At 45.3% G+C, this 12,718-nt stretch overlaps 1 protein-coding gene and 2 non-coding genes across 3 annotated transcripts; 2 read left to right on the top strand and 1 right to left on the bottom strand.

Annotated features, from left to right (window-relative positions):
• Nucleotides 1-157: 157 nt before the first annotated feature.
• LOC120688452 (protein RESPONSE TO LOW SULFUR 3-like) lies at nt 158-1,028 on the bottom strand. The gene has a single exon (XM_039970781.1). It carries the CDS (start codon nt 803-805, stop codon nt 455-457), a length of 351 nt encoding a protein of 116 aa, XP_039826715.1. The 5' UTR covers nt 806-1,028; the 3' UTR covers nt 158-454.
• A 7,601-nt stretch (nt 1,029-8,629) lies between these two features.
• On the top strand, nt 8,630-8,766 carry LOC120693681. Its single transcript, XR_005683137.1, has one exon. It is a non-coding gene; the product is annotated as a small nucleolar RNA snoR77 (small nucleolar RNA).
• Nucleotides 8,767-9,079: 313 nt separating this feature from the next.
• Nucleotides 9,080-9,217, top strand: LOC120693682. Its single transcript, XR_005683138.1, has one exon. It is a non-coding gene; the product is annotated as a small nucleolar RNA snoR77 (small nucleolar RNA).
• Nucleotides 9,218-12,718: the final 3,501 nt, after the last annotated feature.

Raw genomic sequence — 12,718 nt, 5'->3', positions numbered from 1 at the left:
ACATGAAAGCGGCACATCTACCCCCCCGCCATCCCAGCCCCACCCAGAGAGTAATACTAGCATCACCGTCTTGCTGATGTTGGGGCATTCTTTGCTGTCCAACTTAACTAATTATATCACTTTTTCTACTGGCTGATGTTGGGGGGTCATCAAAGACTGCAAAGAAGATTACTTGAAGGGTTTTTTTATTATTACAAACGGAGGGCAAAAACTAAATTATCCTGGTTCCATTTTATAAAAAAAAAAGAACCAGCTATAACTAGATAGAAGGATCAAGTGGCGACTGATCTCTTTAATACCTTGTATTCATCTCAAGCTAATTGACAACCCTCGCTCTACACGTCACACACCAATCGTCGTCGTGGAGCAACAATAACAACAACAAATCATTCACACCTTTACACGATCACCAGCTTGCCGGTGAGATGCTGTACTGGCCGGTGATGCCGCTGGATCACATCAATCCCTTGCCCGCGACGCCGGCGGCGATCCCGGACCCGGAGCTGGAGGGCCTGCTGAGGACGGCGTCGGCGAAGGCGAGCCTCTCGGAGAGCGCCCTGACGTGCTCCTGGTACTCGATGGCCTGCGTCACGGCCTCGGCCTCCAGCTCGCCGAGCTGCACGCACAGCCGCTCCTCGGCCTCCTCGGCCACGGCCAGCCGCGCCAGCGCCGCCTCCAGCTCCCGCCGCAGCCGCTCCTCCCTCGCCGCCGCCTCCGCCGCCGCCCTCTCCAGCTCGGCGTTCCTCCGCCTCATCTCCTCCGCCTCCCTCCCCGCGTCCACGGTCACCTTCGTCCTCGTCATCATGGCCGTGCTGCTGGGCACAAGCACAACAATGTACACACAGACAGACAGCTGGATGCTCAAGGCTCAAGCTTGTTCTTCAAGGCCTTCAGGGTTGGGGTTGGTTTGGAGCCTTGGACACTTGGATCTCTCTTTATGTAGGCGGGAGCGCCAAAGCGATGGGCGAAGCAGGGTGACGACGCGAAGGTGTCCAGGTTCAATGAACCAATCCGGGCGGCCGGAGCTGTTGGGGTCCGGGCACAGCGATGCTACGTACATGGTGACGACCGGCGGCATCTACCGTCGTCGAGGCCTTTATTTTCCCTACGCCTCTCTCTCCCCCACCTCACCTTTTGTCGTCTGGATTCATTTCGAGAGGCGGCAAGCAGCTGGTGAATCGGTGAGCGCGACCGGACCGGGTACTGAGACGAACGCTGGACGATCCAACGGTTTCTGAATTCTGAATTCACCACCACAAGCCGCGTCTTTGTTTCGTTGACGCAGCAATGGTTTGAAGAGACGAATGGATACTCGAATAGTCCACGAGTACTGTGGAGGAGTTTGCATGAATTGTCGTGCTTTTATACATGCATATGAACACGTTAATTTGTGGTGTCAAATTGGAATAAAGGCAAGGAACTGGATGGACTTTCTTCTTCTAGGCTTTTAAATGGACTTTTTATTCTAGGACTCTAGTCCAGTTGAAAAGTAAGTGGCCGGGGATTTCCTTTTCGGGTGTAATTTAATTTGTAGACGATGGCGAAATTGTCCGCGTTATTCACGAGCACTACTTGTTAATTGGGGGAAAAAGGAAAACAATACTCATCGTACGAATTATTCTGGGACCATAGAATGGATCTTATCCTCCGGTTAAGTTACTATCACCCGAAAAGAAAAATAATTGAGAGCGATGAGCCAGTTGGGTCATACTACCTCGTATGCCATATAGCGAAGCCTTTTGACTCTGGAGCATGAAAGATGAAATATGATGGGTGCGAGTGTGAGAGGAAGGGGAAACCCGCAAATTCATCTTTCTCAGCGTAGCTCGTCCAGCAACAAAAGCGTGTCCGACGACCTTTCCACTAATCTCATGGATGAGTCTAAACCAGGGGTCTCGGTCGCGGGGCAGCGCATCATCAAGTATTAGCTTATTTATTTTTTCAAGCAACGTATTAGGCCATGTTTAGTTCCCAAAAATTTTCAAGACTCCTCGTCACATCGAATTTTTGAACACATGCATAGAGCATTAAATGTAGTTTAAAAAATAATCAATTGCACAGTTTAGCTGTAAATGATAAGATGAATCTTTTGAGTCTAATTAGTTCATGATTGGACACTAATTATTAAATAAAACGAAAGTGCTACAGTAGCCGAATTCAAAAAAATTCGAGGAACTAAACACGCCCTTAGATTTTTTTTTGATCAACGAAAAAGTCATCATGATGTCCAACTTTACATCCTGCTCATTATAGCCCGTACAAACCTACCTCTCTCTTCACCATATATGTCTATTCCCAAAGACACCATATATGTCTTCACCATATGCTTTAGGGTCAAATTCTTCACTTGGCTGGTTCTGCAATGCCGGCCCTGGACTGCAGACCGACGATGACGCCGGCATGGTCTTGACCCACACGACAATTACTGTTTGTGTGACCAAGAGCCTGAAATGGCCGATCATCTACTCGTCAATTGCAGTTACACTAAAGCCATATGGTGGAACACACTATCTTGGATGACATGCCAATGTTCCTTCCCAGAACCTCCGCGACTGCATTCATGGTGGAAACGAGGCTTCAACACTCTCTTCATGCTGATCATCTGGGCATTATGGAGGAAGCGCAACAACCGGCTGTTCCAACGTGTGAGTACCCACGGACCCAATCTCCAGAAAAAGATCAAGATGGACATTAAATTATGGATTGATGCGGGGGCGAGACGCTTGGGTTGTTTAAAACGGGAGTAGTACTTATAGCACTGAGATCCCGTGCAGTCACTGCATGACTGCACGTGCAGTGACTGCACGGGAACTTCGTTCGTACTTATATGGTTTGGCCTCCTGGGGCATCTTTTCTTGTATCAATTGCACCTTAGCGTGCTTTTGGGGTATTATAAAACTTATGCTTTCTTCTTAAATTATGGATACGAATTATTTTGGGGCCATAGAATGGATCTTATCCTCCGGTTAAGTTACTATCACCCAAAAAGAAAAAGAAAATTGACAGCGATGAACCAGTTGGGTCGTATGCAATACAGCGATGCTTTTGGCACTGGACTATTGGAGCGTGAAAGATTAAATGGATGTTTGGTTGGAAGCCATTCATTGCCACATGCAAAGTGCTTTCGCCACGGAACAATATTTTCTGAGGCGGAGGAAACGGCCGCCTCAGACCTGTGGCGAATCACGCCGTGGCGTGGCGACCGATGGCTGTAAACCAAACACGCCCTAAAGATGATTGGTGCGAACAAGCTGCTAGAGTGCCAGTACTACTTTTGGCAGTATAACAGGAAGGGGAAGCCTGCACATTTTATCTTTTTCAGTTTCAGCGTAGCTCGTCAAGCAAAAAGTGTGCCCGACTACCTTTCAGCCAATCTCATACATGACTTTTAAGTCCTATTTGAATCCAAATGTTAATGGATGGAAGTGCCAAATTTTATCACTAGCTCATCTAATCCGAAGTGCTAATGGGGTGGGCTAAATTTTAGCTAAAATTTAAAAATTTTAGCATGTGCATTACTGCTAATATATGCTAAAATTTAGCACTCCACTTTAGCTTCTCCAAACAGAACCTAAATCAGAGATCTCAGTTGCGGGGTAGCGCATCATCAATTATTAGCTTATTTTTTTATAAAAAATCATCATCATGTCATCAGGTATGGATACCATCATGATGTTCAACCTTATATCCCGCTCATAACCTCTCTCTCTTGCGAAAAAACTTCCCCTCTCTCTGTCTCTCTCTAGCATATACGTCTACTAAACTGTAGGCATCAATCAACCTGTTCGTCCAGAAGGTGAATGCTGTGATCAGAGAATAAGTTTGGATAGTTCACTGTTATTCCTATTAACAATGACCTGAAAATTACCGTGTACCGTGAAACATGAGCGGTCACGGGTTACCCCAACAAGGTTGAGGTTTGTTACGGTGCTTGGCAGGAACAGGTGGTTCCTCCCCGCCTAAATTTTCTGGAGCGTTGAATTTAATTGAGAGTGTTTTATTTAATTAAGGACAATTTGGTCAATTTGCTCTCAGCACAAATACGTCTTGTTCATCCCTCCAATGACCGGTTATTCCCAATCGGCGGTCTGCGTGCGGCTTTTGCCCGGCGGCGGCGGCGACCTGCGCACACACCTTCCTGGCGGCGGCGGCCTGCTCGCTGCCCTCACTCGACCGGCCATCCACGTGCGGCTCTTCCCTAGCGGGGGCAGCCTGACTCCTGAGCGCGGTAAGCTCCGGTCAGGGTCTCTTCGCAGGTTGTCACGAGTCATGACCTAGGCCTCTGTACGCGTAGGGCTCGCCGGCCAGGACCTCATCGCGTAGGTTCTCGGTGTCCTAGGCCTCAGTCTGCTTAGAGCAAATATAATAATCGGCTAGAATCCAACGTGGAGGAGAGAGAAACCTCAAGTCAGCGCCTGCCAAATCGCCCGCTGGGAGCCGGCGAAATGGGTGTGTTGTCTCACTGCAGCACATTAATGGTCCGTGGGGTCCGCCACCTTCGGAAGCGCTCCCAGCCGACTGTCGACGAACACTATTATCCTTGCTCTTAGGGGCTCGCCGGCCATACGCCCATCGCATAGGGGCTTGCCGGTGCACTCTGCGCCAGGCATCAGGACCAAGATTGGCCACTCAACTGGCTGCCAATATGTCAGCGATCAACACAGCCAAGGTAAGGAATCCATCGATTTATTGAGCAAAAGGATAGGAAAAATACTAAAATGTCCCTACCATTATTTTCATAAGTGGTTCCTGGCCCACATAATAATAGGTTCTGGTCCACATCTTTGGTTCTTCATAATAGGTTCATACTTCTTTCTAATTATTGGATGTGAGCCTCTCAACGGCTCCTAAAATGTCCAAACACCGTAAAATTTCTCTACAAGGTTAGGTTTGTTGTGATGCTTATTTCTTTTTTTAATAGAGGCAGTTGATAGCAATTTCGTGAATTCAGGACAATATGGTAGACGGTGTTCTGTGGTGCGTTCGGAAAAAGAAACAGCCACGAACAGTGACGTCACCCCTGGCCGCCGCGTCTCACGCTCGCTCCTCACCGCCCGGCTGGCTCTTCCGACGCTGGCACGGTCGCGCCTCCCCGCGGCCCTTCGGGCTCGCGCGCGATGGCGATCTGCAGGTACCTCCCCCGCTACTCGCGCGGGCCCGCTCGCGCTGTGGTGGCTCCGCCGCCCTGTTCATCCTACTAGCTGCTCTGTGCCTCTCCGGCGGCGGGACAGCGGGCCGCGCGCCGTCGCTTCAGACTTCCCGGTTAGGCCTAAAACGTAAAATTTTTAAATCACTTGCATGGTGTATTAAATGTAGTCAAAAAATAAATTATATTACATAAATGGACTGTAAATCAAAAGACGAATCTAATGAGCTTAATTATGGCGTGATTAGACACTAAATTACTACAGTAATACTACAATAAACACGTTCTAATGATGAATTAATTAGGCTCATTAAATTCGTCTCGTAGTTTACAAATAAAATCTGTAATTAGTTTTGTAATTAGTCTACATTTAATACTTCAAATATTAAAAATTCTTTTTTCAAAATACAGAAATATAAAATACAAAATACACCCTCGGACAGGGAGGGCCCGACGCTACTCGGCGGCCGGCTACCGGCCCAGCCACCGTCGTCGTCCCGCCTAGAAATGATGGCGCCTCAGACCCCGTCGAAACTGCGATGGCATTATTGCAAAAACCTAACCAAAGAGCTGTATGGGGTAGGTTTCCTTGGTGATCTGGGACGATTCGATCCGATGCGACCCCAGAATCCACGATGCCTGCCGCAGCAAATGATCACGCGAGCTTTACACGCGAACTTGGAAGCGGATATACTTATCTAAATCAGATACATGAAAAATTCAGTGAGAGTTCTCCTATTCCAAATGAATGTGTCAGGAAACCATTAAATGGTGCAATATCATTTAAAACTCCTGAAGTAATTAAAGGTGCAAAGCAGATAAGTTTTAAAAATATTTTTGAAAAGAACCTAGGAGGAGGAGAAGAAGAAGAAGAGTGCTCAGAAGAAAGGTAATGGCCTGCCCACTACCATCGATTATGTGTAAAGTTTATTTTAAATTATTATCATATATATATTTCAATATAGGTGAAAATCTGGAAAATAATAATGTACAAATAAGAGATGAACGTGCTGAGCCAAACCAAATAATCGTAAGTCATTATCTATTTTCACAATTTATTCCATTAGAAGGTTGATTTATGAACACTTTCTTATGCTATGACACAAGATTATAATGCTGGACCATCTTCAGCCATGGATGTACCTTTTTTCAAGGTGGATATTCTAGTTCCACACCACCACACTTCAATTTATTTGCAAATCCTCCTGCAGTGGCTGCTTCATACATACTAGGGGTACACAAGTCTCTTAATGGAAGTTGATCAAGATGCTACACGCAAAGTGCTGTTAGGAAGTTACATTTTGATGGAGTGCAAATTATGAATCTATGTAACTGTGCTCTTCTGCTGTGATCAGTTTGTCTAAAGTTTGAATCTGTTGGAAGTCAGATAAGTGTGCTCTTTTGATGTCAAGGAACCTGACATCTTTTATCAGTTTGACAGTTTTTGAAATGTGAAAGCTGATGGCAAGATCTCATGTCCTTCTTTGTTATAAATGAATCTGCCATTTTTTTTACCACATGTTCCAAGTAATTTGTATAGAAATATGACATTTTTTTGTTATATAGAATACTCCATTTTGAACTTGTCATCCATTTGAGTGCACCATATTCATATCCCTTGCAATGTTCTTTTGTCTTAAATTGAATCAGCCAAAACAGAAAACATGTTATTGTATACAAACTGAACGACAGCCATGTTCAAGGACAACCATATTTGAATAATATCTCTTTTGTAATACATCCATACATTATACAATTTGAGCCCTACACTATATACATCAGATTGTCAGCCTGCCTTATCTTGTCTGAAGTGATCAATCATGCAAAATTTAATTACATTTAAATGGGCTACTCTGTCACAATTTGCAGCCTTGAACAAGGGCTACTCTATCCTCAGACAGCTTATGAATCACCCTTTCTTCTTCCTTTGGTTCCTCAAGAGCAGCATTGTCTTCTGATGGCTGGAACGTCGAATTACCTTTGTCTTCTGACATGGTCACAGTGACATCAGACCATGTCTGTCTTGGACTGCTGTATGGAGTGCAGCCTGACCATACCTGGGACCTAATTCTCTGAATTTCTTCATTCAGACCGCCACCTTTGGAGCCAAAATTGAATCGCCATTGCCATTCACTCGTTCCGTGAACCAGGGCATGCTAACACCTGAAAAGCAGCAGCATTTTGTGAAACACATGCACATGATAACACCTAAAAAGCAGCAGCATTTTGTGCTCCGTGGCGTTTGAAGAACCGGTTGGCAGTCCTATCAGTTTCAGTTGAATCTCCTGCTAGGATCTATGTGCAATCTTAAAGGATATAGTGATGTAGCCTTTTTCGTCACATGGTCACATACCACGTTCATAATTCGGAGTTTCGGCCAGACGAGTGTGAAATGCTGAGATGCTCTGAAAGCCTGAAGTTTGCCGCTGCCTCGAACAGGACTGTGTTCTGCATGGAGAAGAAAGTGTTGCTTGGTGGTGCCAATTCGATTTATCAGAATCAAATTATCTCAGAAAAATCCGATACACATACCTAAAAGTAATGCCCTGGGAAATCAGGTCTCTGAACCAAAGAACAGATTGAAACCGGAGTGCTAGAACCAGACCATGGAGAAGATGCGAATTCAATTTGTTGGACAAACTGCAACCACAAATCTCTGATTGATGGAGGCTAACTATGCTGCCATCCTGCATCGTTGGTCTAACCCTCTAGTCTCAGTTGTTAGTTGCAGTAGCACTTGAAGCTGTAATTTTTTCTTCTGAATTTCTCCTGCTGCCGGACCCGGACTTGGATCTGCCCTCAACAGCTAATAAGGGGGAAGAACTACTGAAATCTAGCACGAATTGGTTCACAAATGGATAAAGCAACTAATCACCCACGAATTGGTTAGCCGCTCGCTTCCAGTCTCCTCAGGGGACCCACCTCGGGGCGGGAGCCCCCATCCCGCCGCGGCGCCAGAGCCCTGTCGTCGATGGTGCCTCCCCGGTGGGGGAGACTTCATCATCAGACGGACAAATGATCAGGGCCCGCCAAACCATTCCTGTGTTTTGCTCGGCGCAGTTCTGATCGGGCCTCTCTACTGGGCCCTCCGTGATCGTAACCCAGAGGCCCCTGTTACCTGTAATGGGCTATCCCGTTGTTGAGTCAAACGAGAGAAAGCCCGGAGCACTCGCGTGCAGGAGGCCTTCAAGGAAGGGTACGCACGTAATTTCGCTCTGTAACAGATGAAGCACCCAGCTAGGGTTCCCCCTCCCGTTCCTCTCCTTATAAATTGGTGGACACGCCGCCGCCGTCAGGTAGCATGGAACCGGAGCATCGCGTCCGCTACTCGCGGCATCTTTCACCTGTTCGCGTTTTCTTTTCCCCTTCTTGATCCGACACCCAGCGATTTTTCGCCCTATTTTACTGTATTTTTTCTCTTTTATACTTTATACTATTTCGTTTCATCTCGAAGGAGAAGGGAGCCTCAACGAGCAATGATTCAGGCAGCCCCTTTGTCCGATTCCAATGGCAATGGAGGTGTTGCGTTGCTCGGAGAACAAACCTTTTGCTCTTCAGATCGGCTGAGGGGGGAGTTCACCTCCCCTCATTGAGGCTGGTCTAGTAGTCTTAAGGACAACTGTTTATCTGCCTCTTAATCTTCTTTTGGTCTTCAGTTAAATCCCTTTTATTTGCGACTTATATTTAAATGATTAGAGGAAGGTTTCATAGGTTCACAGCAGTATAGAATTTGAACGGCAAAAGAAAGTTCAAATTCTTTTTGAACAATAGATCGGCGCACTGCAGTGAACAGGCATTCTTGCCAAATCAAAATCTGAAATTGAACGCAGTAAATCATGTAAAGGTCAGTGTTTTATTAATGGATAAAAGTGTCAACACTTTTGCTGGATCGATGGCAAGATCTAAATGAAGCCATACAACGAGCAATGATTCAGGCAGCCCCTTTGTCCGATCTCTATGGCAATGGAGGTGTTGCGTTTCTCGGAGAACAGATCTTTTGATCTTCAGATTAGCTGAGAGGGGAATTCAATTTCCCTCGTTGAGGCTCGTCTAGTATGTCTTAAGAACATCTCTTTGTTTCGGGTAAGATAAAGGCTAATAATTTGCAAAAATAAGTGCAAATTTTTATTTTTATCTGAATCTCTCATTGATATTTCCCCTGGAATCTTATTTTGCCTTAGGCTAGCTTCAACGGTTCACCGTAAAGCGCCCCCCATCCTACGTAGGGGGCTTTGGGGGAGCGAGCGGTCCAACGGCTCCCCCCACAGCTCCCTCTATATACGGGGGGAGTTGAAATTCTCTCCATATATAGAGTGAGTTTCAACTCCCCCTATATCTCTAATCACACTGTTTCTTCATGATATTAATCTCGTTTGAGCCCCGTAACATGATGATAATGTATATTATGACAGTATAAATATTGTATGATTTTTTTAAAATTCAAAAATGATAAATAAATAGTTAGTTAATGAGTGATAGTATATAGAGGGAATAGATATGGGGGAATTGTTGGAGAGAATGAGTTATAGGGGGAGAAATTTTTTGGAGGAAGGTAGTAAAATATAGTAAATAGTACATTTGGGGGAGTTGGATGGGGGAATGGTTAGAGATAGCCTTAGCCTCAGTAATAGAGGAAGTGCCAAAACTTCGAAGTTTGAACATTAGAGCACACTGCAGTTGTTGCTTGTATCCAATCGAAAACTGAGATTGTGGAATACAGTACTGAAAAATTCAAATGTTTTAAAAATTATAGTCTATCTGGATACTCTCTCTGTCCCAAAATAAATGCAATTCTAGGACCAAACATATAAATCAATGCTAGGTGTTAAATTACCAAATTGCCACTTGTCTTTTGTAAGAAAAATCTAGACATTGTCTTGTTTTTTTTGTAGGAGAAGTTTCCAGATACTCTTGTGTTTTGTGGTTGCTAAGTTAAAGTTGCATTTTTTGTGGGACAAATTTCGAATTATAGAATTACATTTATTTTGGGACGGAGAGAGTATAGCGTGAAAATTGAGATTGTGGAATACAGTACTGAAAAATTCAAATGTTTTAAAAATTACAATCTAACTGGATATAGCATTGCAATCTGTAACTGTATATAACTGAACATTATTACCAACACATGAAACATCTAATGATGACATGGCGAAGGGTGTCTGGCGCAATGGCCGACGCCGAGTCCACTACCGGACGCCATGTCGATGATGTGACGATGGTGTTGGCGGCGGCGGCGGCGGAGTCCGGTCTGGTTGACGACGGTGCATGACCGGGCCAGATTTCGGTGCTGGCGGGTGCCCTCGCCGTCCCCCCCAGCACAGCAACCGGCCATACCCCGATGAACAGAGCAGCCAGTATAGTGAGGCTGGCCAAGAGCTTGAACAGTCTCATGGTGGCTATGAACGTTTGCTCTCGGGTGATCTGCTGACCTGAATTTATACTGAAACTTGGGCCTGTGACTCAGTGTTCCGTCTCAAACCTCTTGAGATCCGAACAACACGTGGATGCCATCAATGAGTTCTTTGTCCCTTTTTTTTTCTGTTTTTCAAAAAGAAAAAGTCCGGTTTACACTCTTAAATTATCGCAAAAGTCCGATTTTCAACCTTTAATTACGAAATCGGACAACATAGACCATCCCACTGTCAAAACCGGGCAAATTTGGCTCATGGGGTGGTTTTGAAGGTGGTTTTCCATTTTGTGAGAATTAAAAATATTTAATTTTACACTAAAAAATTTATAAGTAATTCATTTTAAGTCAAAAAAAATTATGAAATGTGTATCAAAAGTTTTCTAAAAATATAACCTATATATTGTCACATGACTTGTGAGCTATTCAGATCTAATTTTTTTATGTTCATAATAATTGGCTACTTGCAGTTATGCCTATTATTTTTAATAACTAAGATTCAAATGGAACAATAATAGATATGTTACATTTTTTTTAAAAAAAAATTTGGTACTAGTTTCGTATTTTTCTGATTTAAAGTGAATTAGTTTTGAATTTTTAAATCTAATTAGATTTATTTAAGTTTTTTTAGAAAATGCAAAACTACCTTCAAAACCACCCCAAGAGCCAAATTTGCCCGTTTTTGACAGTTGGATGGTCTATGTTGTCCGGTTTTGTAGTTGAAGATTGAAAATCAGATTTTTGCGATAGTTCGAAGGTGAAAATTGGACTTTTCTCTTTTCGAAATGGCTAGAATAATGGAATGGCAGAGATGCTAAGCTGCAGGCAGGGTGCATTGGCAGTGCTTCATGTCTTCAAATCTTCAACGAGGCAGGTCGATTCATCTTGCTGATGCGCAATCACAAGGATTTGCTAGTTTCCTCAGTTTGGATCAGGGAGTCAAGATCTATTCAGGAACAAAAAAATTACTTGTTCATCAATTTCTCCGTAGAGCCGTAGCATAACAATTTCTCCGAGGCTAATTTAGTAGTCTTAGGAACATCTGTATTTCCCTGGTCTTCTTTTCTCGAGTCAAATCTTCACAGTTTGCCCACAGAATTACGATGATTTATTTGACTAATAGATGAAATTGGTATTACACCACTGCAACAACATTGTGCGTCAAGATAATTTAGTTCTTTGTTGTGCTCTGCGCCGACGGTATTAGAGCCTAGAGGACGCAACACGCAATGGCTACTAGCCACAATACACGCCGTGCCAGCTGCCGGGATACCCCGGCCGCGGCGGCGGCCAACGAGGTGTCCGCTCGGCGCTCGCTGTTCCAGTGGCGGCGACACGACGGCAGCAGCGTCGGCAGACGGAGACCGAAGGACGATGGAGCTTGAGCGCTGCCATTGTGGCCGAGAATGGTGGCTCATCTAGGCGACGTGGTGTGAGCTCTATTTTATACTGACAAATCGGACGGGTGACGTCTGGGTCACCTAAATAAACTATCTATTTTACAGTGTTGCAACACATTGTGGAATGATCAAAGAAGTCGAATGACAAACGAAGCTATGTTAGAAATCATAATATATCTGGGCACAAGTTTGTAAGACTACTAGACTAGCTGCTGGGAGCTGGATGAACTGCAAAGATCTAATGGTGGCACGGCGATGGTGCAGGTGCTGCCGGTGGCGAAGGGCGCAATGGCTGCACGTCCCGCGGAGGATACGGCAGCGGTGGCCGAGGCAGTGACCGTACGCCGTGCCGATGATGACGACGACGACGTCGTGCCGGTAGTGGCGGCGGCGGCGGTGGCAGTATTGGTTTCACCATGGCCCTGCTCCGGCCAGCCTGCGGCGCTGGCGGTTGCCTCATCACCGGCCTCGCCTGTACAGCGACTGGCCAAGGCACATTTGCGGCGGAGAGAGCGATCAGGATGGCGAGGAGCTTGAGCAGTCCCATGCTGGCTGCTGAGAAGCTCGGTTCTCGGTCATCTTGGGAGCTATATATGGATTTATACTGAAATTTGGGTGGTTGACTTGGACCTGTTTAGTTTAGGGGATCACACATGGATGCAATCAATGAGTTCTTGGCTGGGCTTGCGCAGGTCAACGCTTCCAGCGTTTTGTTCAGTGATGATTCCGAGGTCTTTGTGCGTTGAAATGGTTGTCATCCGCGGA

Source organism: Panicum virgatum, chromosome 9N, assembly GCF_016808335.1.
Source record: "Panicum virgatum strain AP13 chromosome 9N, P.virgatum_v5, whole genome shotgun sequence".
NCBI classification, from domain to species: Eukaryota; Viridiplantae; Streptophyta; class Magnoliopsida; order Poales; family Poaceae; genus Panicum; species Panicum virgatum.
This window is presented reverse-complemented; position numbering and strand designations above follow the sequence as displayed.